At 39.8% G+C, this 14,049-nt stretch overlaps 1 protein-coding gene across 2 annotated transcripts in view; it reads right to left on the bottom strand.

Annotated features, from left to right (window-relative positions):
• The window catches only part of fbn1 (fibrillin 1), a 59,016-nt gene that overhangs the window by 27,206 nt on the left and 17,761 nt on the right, over positions 1-14,049 (bottom strand). The window contains exons 15-32 of one of the 2 annotated variants that reach the window (XM_051379244.1): positions 13,646-13,768; positions 12,677-12,799; positions 11,640-11,792; positions 11,095-11,148; positions 10,857-10,982; positions 10,620-10,745; positions 10,381-10,500; positions 9,769-9,906; positions 9,620-9,670; positions 9,370-9,495; positions 9,004-9,231; positions 8,788-8,913; positions 7,439-7,567; positions 6,018-6,143; positions 4,103-4,228; positions 3,865-3,987; positions 2,879-3,004; positions 2,181-2,306 (exon numbers count right to left, since the gene is read on the bottom strand). In XM_051379244.1, coding sequence (XP_051235204.1) covers positions 2,181-2,306; positions 2,879-3,004; positions 3,865-3,987; positions 4,103-4,228; positions 6,018-6,143; positions 7,439-7,567; positions 8,788-8,913; positions 9,004-9,231; positions 9,370-9,495; positions 9,620-9,670; positions 9,769-9,906; positions 10,381-10,500; positions 10,620-10,745; positions 10,857-10,982; positions 11,095-11,148; positions 11,640-11,792; positions 12,677-12,799; positions 13,646-13,768 — 2,250 coding nt within the window. The remainder of the gene's footprint in view (positions 1-2,180; positions 2,307-2,878; positions 3,005-3,864; positions 3,988-4,102; positions 4,229-6,017; positions 6,144-7,438; positions 7,568-8,787; positions 8,914-9,003; positions 9,232-9,369; positions 9,496-9,619; positions 9,671-9,768; positions 9,907-10,380; positions 10,501-10,619; positions 10,746-10,856; positions 10,983-11,094; positions 11,149-11,639; positions 11,793-12,676; positions 12,800-13,645; positions 13,769-14,049) is intronic. The other variant, XM_051379245.1, reaches the window with a different exon arrangement.

Genomic DNA, 14,049 nt, shown 5'->3' with positions numbered 1-14,049 from the left:
CTGCTGGTTTACAGTCTTCCTGAGGAGAGGGTATGGTATATTTACACTCCACTTGATGACGGGGTTAATATGAGGGCTGGGAGCAAACGAATCTCCCTGGATTACAGACAGAATTAAAGATCATTTCCCCCAGAGCCTTTGATGACAGAGAGAGCACACACACACACATACATTCTCACGTGGAAATGTAAAAGGCAAACAGAGGTTGTTGCATGCGAGAAGTGTGTCAGCGGTCACAGCTGGTGTCAAAGAAGAGGCTTGGTTTAACTAGGGCTAATGTTTGACAGATGAAGGGCAAAGAAAGATAAAAAGGGATAGCAGAGAATTACACATCTGCCTACCTGGCTGTCTAGCTGTCTCCCAGGTTGTATGCCTGCCTGACTGCCTGTCTGTTTATCTGTTTGCCTTTCTTTTCTTTGCTTCTATCAGTCTTTCTGTCCATTTTCTATATGTCTAAATGTCTGCTAGAACTGCTGCCCTCCTGATAACCTGGCACTGCAGTAATGGCTATATGCTACAAAAAAAGCAAAGAAAAGTGAGAACGATTTTAATATATGCTGATCCAAACCATATTAAATATTCTCACTTTCTCTGCATTTGAAGGCTATATGCTGCAACTTCCCTATGTGCCAAGCAGAATCCTAAAACTATGAAGCTTTTGATAAACTGCAACATCTGTGGCCACAAGACAATAAAGAGTTAATGGTAAATATTAAAGTTTAGTTTAACCGTAGAAGGAAGAGCAGCGCCATTAAAGATTTACTTAATAATTAACTTTATTAATAGCTACTAGTTACACCAGACCATTGAAGATAGTATTCAATTGTTTTACTATTTTGTCATTTAGCTTGAAGATGATAAAGTCAACACGCTTAACCCCTCGCCCTGATCCTGTCTTTAAAGCTGAGACACTCCTAGCCTTGTAAACTCCACCAGCACATCTCCACCCAGTCCTAACTTTCCAAAAGGGCTAAAGCGTACATACGAATACTCACACACCCTACCCCTGAGTTCTCAGTGTTGTGGAATAAAAATGGAAATAATTCTTGTGGGAGCTTCATCAACAGCTGGATCAGATCTGGGCTTGAGAGCACTCACTCATTAACACTCACACACACGCAAGAAGATTTAGTCCATGCATACCAAGGTGGTCACATAAGGCAATTCGACAATGACAACCAATTTCTTATGCATTTTTCCTCTGAATATACTGGAAGGGGATCCGTTCCAAAAAGAGTAGCAGGTTTTGTTCACTTATCTATAACAAGACATCCTGCTTGCCTGAGAGGAATTAGTGTCTTGATTCCCTGGTATTCTGGGGCTGAAATTCCAAACCTGTGAATCAGAACCGGCTGCTTTACTGCAACTCCAGCTTTCTCAAAACAAGGAAAATACTGTATGGACATTTTAATGGGATTAGAATGAGCAGGGGCTGAGCGCTAGTGAGTTAGTGGGTTTGAATCATACTTCAGACAGGCCTGTTTATTTGCGTCTGAAGGAAGACGTGCTGCTGCTGACTGTGTGTCTGACTCATTTAGATAACTGAGACGAGGCCAGATAAGATCACTGCCCAAACTCTCAACTAGCCCTCAATCCCAAACTTTTAAGTGGTCATATAAATCAGACTTAACTCTGGCGAGACAAGGAGTGAGTCCAAACTAGCAAAAGACTCTACCGGCCGGATGGACTTTGTATTTATGTGTTCTGGAGCTGTTTCAGGTGATTACGTGCTGCAGAACTTTTCCAACCATCACGTAATGTTTAACTGACCTTAATGAAAGAGCAACAAAGGAATAAACAAAGGTGCAATGTGATGCATACATCTGACAGATCATAGTGATCTCACTGCTCCTGCTGCTGTTGCTGCTAGTGCATGTGACTGCGTGTTATGTGTGTTTGTAAGCGTGTTTCTCATCAAGTCAGACAGGAGCTCTTGAATGAGGGTGAGTAATGTTAGAGCTACTTCTGGTTAGCCAGACATTCTCCTTGCATCCTCTCATTTCTCACCTCTCTCTTCAACTTGCTTTCACTCCTCTCGCACACACACACACCTCTCATTCACCACATAATCAGCAGCAGCCCTCTACTGACTCACCGTCCTTTCACTCCCATCCACGTTCTTCCACTGACAGGACGTTTTGTTGTGGGTAGGAATGCTCGAGTGTGTTTATTTCGCTCACCTGTGCAGCCTGTGGTTCCCTTGCGTACAGAGTATCCCAGCTCACAGTGACAGATGAAGGATCCCTTAGTGTTCTCACAGTTCCCACTCAGACAGATGTTTGGGTTCAGCTCACACTCATCCACATCTAGAAAAGGAGGGGGTGGGAAAAAAGAGTGAAACAGAGAAAGAGCAAGAATGTTAATTTGCTAAACACAAACTATAATAAAAGAAAAGTTTATGACAATGAATTAAACTGAATTAGCTGCTGTTGATTCGGCCTGCCAAACAGGTTTTGATAAGCTGTAATATATGCAAGTGAGTCACGAAAAAATTACATCATGGACTGTATTAAGGCTTTAAAATGTGTTTACTTTTAATAAATAAAGCTATAATAGAGTATGTGTTTGTGCAGACCCATTTAGAAGTCCTTACATCATTGATGTCAGGTTTTTGTTTTCTCACTCAGTGGAACCAGACGTCTAAATGTCATGCATTCCTTGCTAAAACCAACTAACACAATGTTCAATGTCTTATGAATCAACAACAACATTGCACTCTGTTCTCTCACAAACACACTCATAGATGTGAGTCATTAAGTCTTATTCTCATGACTCATATCATTACGTTGTTTCAGTAAATCTCTGAGAACTGGATCTAATAATCATCGAGCTGCAGAGCTGCAGTGTTTTATTTTGGGTATATATGTGCATCCATTACCCAGGCAGGTCTTCATATCCTCGGATGACATGAAACCGTCAAAGCATAGACACTGGTACGTTCCTGGGGTGTTGGTACACTGGCCTCCATCACAGATGTCAGGGCTCTCCTCACATTCATCAATATCTGAGGTTTGAAGACAGAGAGAAAGAAATGCAAATCAAAAATTAAACAGGAGCAGACAAAGTGTAGAGAGGAGGAGGAGGATGTAGAGGAATGTTCTTATATCTAGTATCCAGGCTTGAACGTTGAAGTATTATTTACCATACAGATTTAAAAGAACACATGATTACAACATAAAAATGCAACTTCAGAGGCATATTTCTCTTTCCTATGCAGGGTAGAATAAAGGAAAATATAAGAAATTCTGGTGTCAATTTACTCACAAGTGAGCATGCTCAATTCAGGACAGAGCTTGTGCAATAGAGTGAACATTGTGCTGAGAAATGGTAATAATTCTAAGTTTAATTTTAGCTCTTCTACAGGTGTACTGGCTTTATCTCTGTCTGTATGTCTGTCTCTGGTAATTAAAGGAATATGAGTCACAGAAGTCAGTCTATGGACATGAAGACTAACTGTGATGGTCAAAAATGAACATCCTCCAAGAAAGAAATGTCATTTTGAAACTAATCACAAATGATTCTTAAGATTTAGTCTTGACCTTTTTTATTTAGACCAATGCGTGCTTTCTTTGGACATGTTCCAGTCAAATCACAGTAGCCACTCTCAAGGAACATGTTTATTTTCTGCTTTTTTCCTGCTCTTAAATGAGGTTTCTTGAAATTAAATTTATTCTGTACTACTATTTGTACAATCTATAGAAAATGTTCTGACCAATAAATCATTGAAAGGCAGTTTTCTTCAGTTACCACATCTTGACAAATATGGTAAAAGTGCCTACTGTGTAACACAGAGTAGCAGACACAAGATAAGAGATGAATTATGACAGAATGACAGACAGAAAGACAAGAAACAAAGCTACTCACCAGTGCAGCTTCTCAGATCAGGCATCAGGGCGTATCCACTGTGGCAGCTGCACTCATAGCTACCCTCTGAATTGGTGCAGAAAGTCTCACAGCCACCATTCTCAATGGTACACTCGTCGATGTCTGAGAGACAGAAAAACACACTGTCACACACTGCTGGTATTTCAACCTTCAGATTGCCTCAGTGGAAACAGAAGGAATATCTTTGAAAGGAAAGAGTAATATGGTCAATACGCACCAACACAGTCCAATCTGTTCTCAGTAGATTTGTATCCTGTGTCACAGGTACACTGGTAGCGGCCGATCATGTTGACACATTGACCGTTCCTGCACAGCCTGTCACTCAACTCACATTCATTGATATCTGTGAAGGAATAAAGCAATGATCACATTTATTAAAAAAAATAAATCTATTAATCCATATATTTAAAGCTGAAGGTACCATTAGCTCGTTTGCATGATGGTTGGAAGTTTAAATACTTAAACATGAAATGCAAGTCAGGATGGAGTAAATGGAGGAGATAACCCCTTCAGGGTGACATTCATTATCAATTAATCTGTTGATTATTTTCTCAAATAAATAAATAATCACTTGAGCCATGAAATTAAATTCAGAAAAGTAAAAAAAAAAATCCCCATCACAATTTTACAAAACCCAATGATATCAGTTTAATATAATAGTAAACTATAAAAAACATACTTAAACTTCAACGATTAATTGATTAGCTGAATAGTTGGCTTTTAATTTTCTATTAGTTGACTAATTGATTAATTGACTGATCGTTTCAGCTCTACCCACTCATTTATTTGCAGCATTAGAGCTCTTAAGTGTATGTGTGTGCATAAACAATTTAACTGCACACCAGCCTGAGGCCAGACAATTACATTGGAAACCACTAATCATTGTTCAATTAAAAATTGTGAAGTTTCATGATGCATTCAGGACCTAATGATGATAAATAGGACATTTCCAACAAGGAATCTGACACAATAATCTGATCACTAAACACACTGTATGACACCCATCTGAATGGAATTTGCTGTATAACTAAAGTTTATTATCATTATCATCATTTTAGCACTTGTACGTGTTACGTCATCAGAGATAATGAAGACCAGTGTCTCAGAAGGGATGAGGTGGGCAGTTTTCAGTAATGCTTTCATTGTTTTTATTACTTTGGGTGGTAAAAAAGAAAATAAATGGGCTCAAAGGGCAGTGATTGAGCATTAGGTCACGGACTGAAACCTTCACACACTTTATTAGATCATCAGAATAACACCCAATGAATAATGCATGATCAGCTCAATGCTATAAACATGGGAGTTGTGAGACCACCAGAAAGGTCGGGCCCTTCTCATGTAGAAAGAGTGTGCTGTCACTACCTCTAACTGACTTACTGGAAGATTCATTGCTCATTATTCAGCCAACATGCATCAGGACAGAGCCTTGATTGGAGTGTTTAACAGAACAGGTTAAAAACTGCCTATATATACACAACAAGATGGCTGAATTAATTATCAATTATCCAATGAGAACTTGACACATAAAAGGCCGGCCTCTAAAGGATGCTGCGTCCCACAAACAGACATTTCAAAATAAAAGTGCACAAAAAAGTGCTTCATTACCAATGGAAACTACAGTACCACACAAACAGTGCCAAAATACAGTCAAAGAAATAAGTATTTAAGACCTAAATAAATATTTAAAAGTACAAAAATTTGAAAGCTCTCTTTTGCTACATAACTCTTTTCATTTCCCAAGGATTTTCTCTTTACCAGAAAGATCCTAGTAGACCCTTCTCAGTGCACATATGTCAACAAATACACTAGCCTAGAGTTAATATCAGCCTAACTATCAAAGAATATATATCCCACACATACACAGATCTGACTCAAACACTATCACAGAGGCCCATTGAGCCCATACACAGAGGTAGAAATAGAGGCAGATGGAGGGGGACGATCCAAAGCTCCCTTGTTCTTCACACTATCTCCACCTATTTTTCTTCTGTTCACCCTTCTTGCCTTTCTTTCATCTCTAAAGAAAACAGAGTAAAAGCTACATTCTGCCACAGACAGAAAGCAAGAAGGGGAAAAGAGTTTGGAGATGAAGAGTTTGCCTGACTCTCCCGTCTGATGACCTCATCACTCACCTAGACAGGCCGACCCATCGGGCGCGATCTCGTGTCCCTCAGGGCAAACACACTGGAAGCTGCCCTCCGTGTTTACACAGTCACCTCCACGGCACAGCAAAGGGTTCCTCTCACACTCATCGATGTCTGACGATGGAAGAACACACACATATAGTACATACACCGACACAAGTAGAAGTATTTAGTGTTAGGGTTCAGACAGTCTCTGCAAATATTATTTTTGCCTCTCGTCAAGATAAATTCAAGATTGTTTTTTTCCAGTCGCGTAGTGAGCTCCGGTTGGCTCTGGCACATTTACAGAGCCATTGCAAATACGCCAGAGCCAACCGGCTCAAAATTCACCTTTATTAAACTGCAAAATAGTGAGATTCCAATTTTTGAGAGATAGTCAGAGTGTGTATATCATTGTTTATATAACTGCATGCTGAAAGAATATAACAAGCAGCTCTATGGCTGGCAGTGGTGTTAAGAACCGAGATCGACGGTAACAAAAAAAAAGTGTTTTTACTTATTTATTTTTGTAAGCCTGCTCACCCAGTCAGTACCAACAGCTTATGATTGCAACCATTCCCACATTATTTCCAGCCCCAGCTGCATTTTTTGTCACAGCGTGCAAGTAAATTTTGTCTCGCCAGTTTTGGTCTAATGGCAGCTTTCGGCCAACAAAAGTATTGAGACTCTCCTTTTTTTGTGTACAATTTCTCCCAAGAATTTAATCAAACGGCGTCAAAGGCAGACCAGAATAAAAATAGAGCATTAAGTATTTTCACAGATGGCAGAACATTAGGACTTGCATATACAAAAATCATTTTGCTGGGCAGCTGATTGTGTGTCCCTCACATGCAGGTCAAGTATGTAATAAAGAACAATTATCTTTAAGACTTTATGGAGCAGTTTTGTGAAGCGATTTTGACGACACTTGGGCTGCAAAGACTAGACTCTTTCAACACCCCACAGGGGTTTAAATACAGTCGGTTTAATTCTCCTTCTTTCTTGCACACACACATATACAAATGCGCACAGCCTGGAAATTTTAGATTACATCAGCCATCTAAACAGTGGGTTCCAGGTCTGGCATGTTAGCCTAAGCACCTCATCCAGAGCTTATGGGCCGAGAGGGAGCGTGGAGGAGATGGCAGGGTTGTGATTGGGACGGGGGTTGTGTTGCAGGCCTTCCTTATACTTGGAGACCTTTATAGGTTGGCAAACCTTTCTGCTCTCAGATGCTGCCACTATAATACCGTGTGCAAGAGAGTTGTTAAGGAGATCAAGTTTCTCACTCATGTCCTCACAGACTAAATGATTTCATATGAGAGAATGCTGTCTCTGTATGTATCTGTACCAATCTCAAGCTGAAGTAGTGATTCAATATGTATTTTTAGTGTCTGCGGGTGTTGTTGTCTGAGGATTTCGTCACTCACCCATGCAGTTTTTCATCATCATGAAGCCACTCTCATAACCTTCAAAGCACTCGCATTCAAAATCTCCTGCTGTGTTGATACACCTGCCCTGTCCACACAGGTCCGGAGAGATGCGGCACTCGTCGATGTCTACAGGAAAGGAATGCAAAAACTCAGCTAGGTACAACGTCCCTTTAAAACTGCACAAGCATTTAAGCATTCAGAGAAAATCATTTGGATATCTTCTTGACTTTATTATAAATAAAGAGAGATAACATAAAATAAAAACATGATAAAAACATTTGTTCTTGTACAGATTTTCAGTTCAGTAACAAAGTGATTTAACACAGAAGTTAGAAAGAAAGACAGATCAGTAGTAAACACAATGAAGCTAAGGTATGCAATATAAATGCAAGACAAACGAAGCGTAAAAGCACAAAATATTTAACAAAAGGTTACTACATGAAAGAAAGACTATAAATTGAGATTAAGTGGTGAATTTAAGAATGATTTAGGGAGACTTAGCCCTTAAAGCAGATTCTTCCAAAGTCTCCAAAGCTAAAGGCCTGATCCCTTTTGAATTTAATCCACATTTTGAAACACTTAAAGCAAAGACTTTGGGCTGGGATCTCATTCATATGGGGTTAAAAGGTCCCAGATATCATTTACTTACTAAGAGCCCATAAATTATTTCAGAATAAAGCCATGGCACTGGCATTTAAACCTAAAATGATGTGTGCACATTTCAAAAGAGCAGTAATGTAGCTAACCAGACTACAGGGACCAGCTCCAACAAGCCCAAAGCAGCCAGACTCCCATTAGACTGAATGAGCTGAATGTAGGCAATGGCTTTACACCACTTTACTGTAATTAGTGTTGGCAGAGGGATTCAGAAAAGGGGGACTGATGAAGAATGGTTAGACTTGTAAAGATACAATGGAGCTGAGATATTTGTCATAGCGGATGTTGGGCAAATATTAAAGCCAAAAAACAGCAGCTACATGTATGTCAGCTCTCACTGTATGCAGTATGTGAACAGCTTCAAAATGAATCTGTGTAGTTATTTAAGTAAGCATTGTACAGTTAATGAAGTCAATCAAGTTGCAGTTGTTTTTCATTAATTAATTTTTTTCTTTAGTCTATAAACTATTAGAAATTAGTGAAATATACCCATCACAAATTGCCCCAAACCCAGAGAATTTACAGCGTTATAAAACATTGAAAAGCAGCAAATCCTCATATTTGAGAAGCTGGAACCTGCAGATCTTTGACATCTCTTTTCTTTATAAATGACCTAAAAGATGAATCAGTTATCAAATTGTAGTTGATTGATTTCAATTAACCCAATAACTGCATTCAGTATTACTCACCAGTGCAATTCCTCTCGTCAGAGTCCAGAGCATAGCCGCTATCACAGCGACAACGGAAGCTGCCGATGGTGTTTCTACACCTTCCATTTGAGCAGAGGCTGTTTATCATCCTGCATTCATTTATATCTAAGGTATAGAGAAGGGGGATAAGGACAGGTGAGAGACCATTGATAAAACAACCCAGGCAGTCTATGCAGTCTGTGTACTGTAAAATACCTTTGAGGAAGGGTCTGCCATTGATGAAGTCACCCCTGTGCGAGAAGCCTGGGCCACGAGGACAGAGCTGGGCATATTCTGGAGTGCCCTTCTCCGGACATTCATCACATTCAGGGCCCCAGGCTACACCCACTGAACAGCAGCAGGCATCCACACGGTGCTTCCCTGAGATAGGAGCCCCACAGCGCTCATCCTCATGGGTGAGGTAACACTGCTCCGTACGCAAGTCTGCAAGTCGGGGACACATATTTGACATGTATTTGATATAAAGATATGAATCAGTGTAAATTATACATTTAATGCAGTTCAATTAGACAGCACATATGACATTTAGACATAACACCACTACATATATACAGTACCCACCGATGCACGTCCTGCCACTGACATCAACTGTCATTCCTGGAGGGCACTGGCAGAAAAAGGAGCCCGGTGTGTTGATGCACTTGCCATTGATACACACTCCAGGAAACACTTGACACTCGTCCACATCTGACAGTCAGCAGAAAACAAACAACAAACGTCAACAACAACTGTTCCAGTGTTTCACATTATTCGAATGAAATTAGTCTGAAGTCTGAGTTCTGGGTGTACTTGGCATCAAAGCAACCCTTACCTTCACAGACATTTCCTTTGACTCTAGCAAATCCTTTACCACAGATTGGGTCTGAAAAAGCAGGGCACACAATACAATGTCAGTCAATGCAGTTATATGGTAAAAATATGATAAAAAATACGCAAAATTGTGCATATTGATCATCTCACCTTTTTCGCATTTGGCACAGGGGCTGTTCCAGGCTTCTCCCAGTGTGGCGCAGCAGTGGGACTTCAGTGTAGCCCCGTTGATGTTGACCTCACAGCGATTATTGACTATCTTCAACCAGCAGGTGCTCTTAGTAGTCTCTGTTTTATAAAAACAAACCTTATTAGTTACTCGACATTCAGTTAAGTGGAACGTGGGTCAGCACAGACTGGTACGTGTTATTTGCTGAAATCTTACATGTAATTAATCTCCATAGCTGTTCTAAAATAAAATAGTTTTATCCTTCAGTTTTTTTCAAAATAAGCGCTCATTTTATTCCAGTGTTCCAAGTTTTGGATATTCTGTTAAACTGTAATGGGGACAGTGCTAGTATCACATTTGATCCAATTCTTCTGACATTGTTTAATGTAGTTATCACTGAGCTGCTGCAATGTTAAATGCAATGTTTTGTGTTTATAAAAAGGGGAAAACAATACTTTAAACCACATTAAACTATTTTTAATAGTTGATTTATTTATTTTTTTTATGTTATAAAAAATACAAATAAACATTTTGCCACAAAACACACCGTTGTGGTAATAATATCACATTCAAACAGCACAATGCTCGCTTACCTACACATTCCAGCCCAGAGTTGTCCAGTGAACTGCCCATTGAACACAAACACACAAAGGAGCCTTGGCTGTTCCTACAGTCTCCATTAATACAGGGGCTAGACTTACACTCGTCCACATCTGTGGGAGACAAAAACAAACCGGATATTTCAATCTCTCATTGGTCTGAAACAGCAGACATGGCGCATTCATTGATTAAGTGACATCGCACTGTAAAACAGAAAGAGTGAGTCTCTGACCCTCGCAGACGTCTGTCTCAGGATCAAAGACGTATCCTTTGGGACACTGACAGGTGAAACTGCCTGGTGTGTTCCTGCATAGACCATTTTCACACAGCAGCCTGTTCATCAGACATTCATCAATATCTGCGGAAAAACATAATACAGAGAGACATGATGACTTTTGTTCACACTGGCTTTTGATAGGAGCACTGTATATGTTAATTCTCTATGAGGAGGTTAGAGTCATTAACCTACCAACACAGTTTTTGCCCGTCAGGTCGACCTCAAATCCTTCATTGCAGGTGCATTTGTATGTCCTCAACATATTCTCACACACCCCATTCTGACAGATGTCAGGGTCGAGGGCACACTCGTTAATATCTGAGAGGGCAAAGAATAACCTGTTGAACATCACAGCAGGAAAAGGCCTAAGAAATAACCATACTGAATTTATATAGCTGTTTGGTCTCTGCAAGCTCTCTGTTTTCAATACCTCTTCCATCGCCGGTTATGCCAATACCATTGGGACACAGAGCCAGGAACTCAGCTGCAACAAACAGCACAGTGTGGTTGATAAAAAAGAAGAAATAACAGCGTTTGAGAAAATATCACATTTGCCAAAATCTAAGATATTGCAAAGCAAAACATTTAATACCATGTTATTATCCATTTCCATGCTTTCTCATTTAGTCTAGATGTATATAAAACCATCTCCTTAATGTGGTGCAGCTCTGGCGTCTTTTGATATAGAAACTTTAATTGGCAGGACTAATGAGAAGTGACTGGATGATGTGTATGTGTGTGTTTGTGTATGCTGTGAATGTCTAACTGTGGCCGTCTCTGTCAAACAACTCAGCCGTGACTTCTTCACTGCAATTCTGTCATCTATGAAATCAAAGCGGTTATGTCAGTATTTGATCCGGTCATCCTGACGTTGACAGGTGTGTTTTGAATTAAACACAAGCTGTGTGTTTGTCTCAGGCAGCAGGAGGTGGCTCCATATGTGTAAAGGGTGGAGTGATTTGAATATATCCGTACCAGAGCTTTGTGGTGGGCAGGGTTGGCAGGGCTCTCCGTAGGCGTACTCTGTGCTGGCACAACAGCACTCCGACTTGGTCACAGCTCCAAATAAAGGCCTAACACACTGCCCTCGCTTGTAGCCACCATAACACGAACTGCGCATATGTGTGTCTGTTTCGGGCAAAACAAGACAGTGTGTGAGAAACCAACATGAGGAAGGAGAACTGGAAAGAGACTAGAGACAGAGTGAAAGGGAGAGAAAAGGAGGCGAGAGTCTGTAGCTCCAATAAACAACAACACTAGCAAAACAAACGGTTGTTCTCTCTCCATAATATCCAGGGATTTGAGGCATTCTCTTGCACTGATATCATCCTGACGAAAAACTCACCCAGACCGAACAACAGCATTTCAACATTTCCCACACAACACACAAAGAAATTTAATTTGGGGGAATGTAGGAATGTTGAAAATAAAGGCATAAACAGATCTGCTGGCAGGAAAACATTTATCGATATTGATCAACAAATGCTCATTAATGATCGTGAACATGTGGTTGCAAAAAGTTAACAGGATGGCTATTTGGTCAAGTTTATTACAACATGATTATTTTCTGCTATTTTATTGCTGAACTGGATAATATTTTTCTTGTGGTTATTTTGGTTAAACTGTGTAGAAAGTTGAGATTTATCCTTAAAAGTATGATCACTCTGAGCTTTCAGTTGCTTAGAAAAGTGGTACCAACATTTGGACAAAAGCTTTGTCCGATCATTGTTGTGTAAAAGAGGAACCTGGACACCAAAGTGAGAGTTCACTATAACTAAGCATAAAAGATACAACTGAAAAGTGTGTTTTTATCTGCTCTGTGCAGTTTCAGCCTCAATTAAACAGGGGGCCACTAACGGGATACAAACAGAGGGTTGTTATGTTTATGTAACTCCTGGAGAAAAAAATACATGGCTATCTAGCTACCTTAGCAAGATGTTGTTGCTTTTGAACTGAGATTGGTTACTGTTTGCCATAGTATCAAAAATCATGGAAACAAGACATTTACTCACCAACACAGACCCGTCCATCCAGGCCCACTGCCATCCCGGCCATACACTCACAGCGGAAGGATCCCTCTGTATTGACGCAGTGGCCATTCATACACATGCCTGGAGTCTCACACTCATCGATGTCTGGAAACAGATACAGCAAAATAATTTCTTCATAAACTTCACTCAATTATGGGAAGAGGCTATTAAAATAAACCAATTTCCTGCTGAAGCAGTGCTTATTAAAGTCCTCAGGTACTTGATTAATTAAAACAAAACTGCTGCACAGTTTCAGTTTATGACCTCAACCAAGAAAACATTATTTTCTCTCCCCTTGATCAAATCAGCAAATTACAATAATTATCATAATGAGAGTAAACAACGATATGGCATGCACACATAAGTGTGTGTTTATGTATGTGTTCTGTCTGGGTGTGTTGGGGGACAGACAAGAGACATGATGAGGGCCCAGGGCCCCTTTGGCCTACACATTTCATTATTAACTGCATATATCAACACACTTCACCCACACCCTACTCTTCTATTTATTTATTCTGCTGTGACTTAACCAGGTCAGTGTCTCTGAGATCAAATGTCTGTATCTGAAGCCATGTGGAGCAAAATGGCCGCAGATTACACACTGAAAAGTCTGTTCTTTACTTGTTGGTTTATGGTTTAAATGTTACATTAATTCAAATCCTATGTAATGTGGCATATAAGGTGACATAAAGTAACTGATACATGACAAAATGTTTGATCAATTGCTGTGTGACTCACAACACTTTTAGGAAAAGGTCGTCTGCTAAATGCCCAAATATCCACTGGCCTGCCAGAATGCTGAGAGATGTTTACAGAGTTTAACTACTAACATGAGTAAGCCACCTTCCAACTTATGCGAAAATACTGGTGAAAAGAACAACTGACTCAAAATATAATTCTCCGAGGTAGAGATGTGATTTTAATCATCTGTGGGCTTTCAGGCAAACACACCTACACACATGCGTCCACTGGTGTCCAACAGGAATCCGGGTTTACAGATGCATTTGAAGCTGCCATCTTCATTGATACACAGTCCATTGAGGCACATGTTTCTGATCAGACACTCGTCCATGTCTATGGATGAACATAAATAAAATTATAGATTGATAGCAGTGCGTTTTTACTTAGAAACATATAGTGGTTACACACAAACTGGTGGTTTTGCATTGTTTAGTCCATTAACAACTAATATCATATACTTTAAATTATCACTGAAAAAAGATAAACAATGTATTATCAGAACTTGCTTGCTTTAATCAAAGTTTTATCGTTGCTGTTAAATAATTCAGTGGCATGTAAGAAGTAAATATTAATAATATAAAGTCCTTGGAAAAAAGTTGGTTGTAATATAAAAT

The sequence above is a fragment of the Dicentrarchus labrax genome, unplaced genomic scaffold, assembly GCF_905237075.1.
Source record: "Dicentrarchus labrax unplaced genomic scaffold, dlabrax2021, whole genome shotgun sequence".
Classification (NCBI taxonomy): Eukaryota; Metazoa; Chordata; class Actinopteri; family Moronidae; genus Dicentrarchus; species Dicentrarchus labrax.
This window is presented reverse-complemented; position numbering and strand designations above follow the sequence as displayed.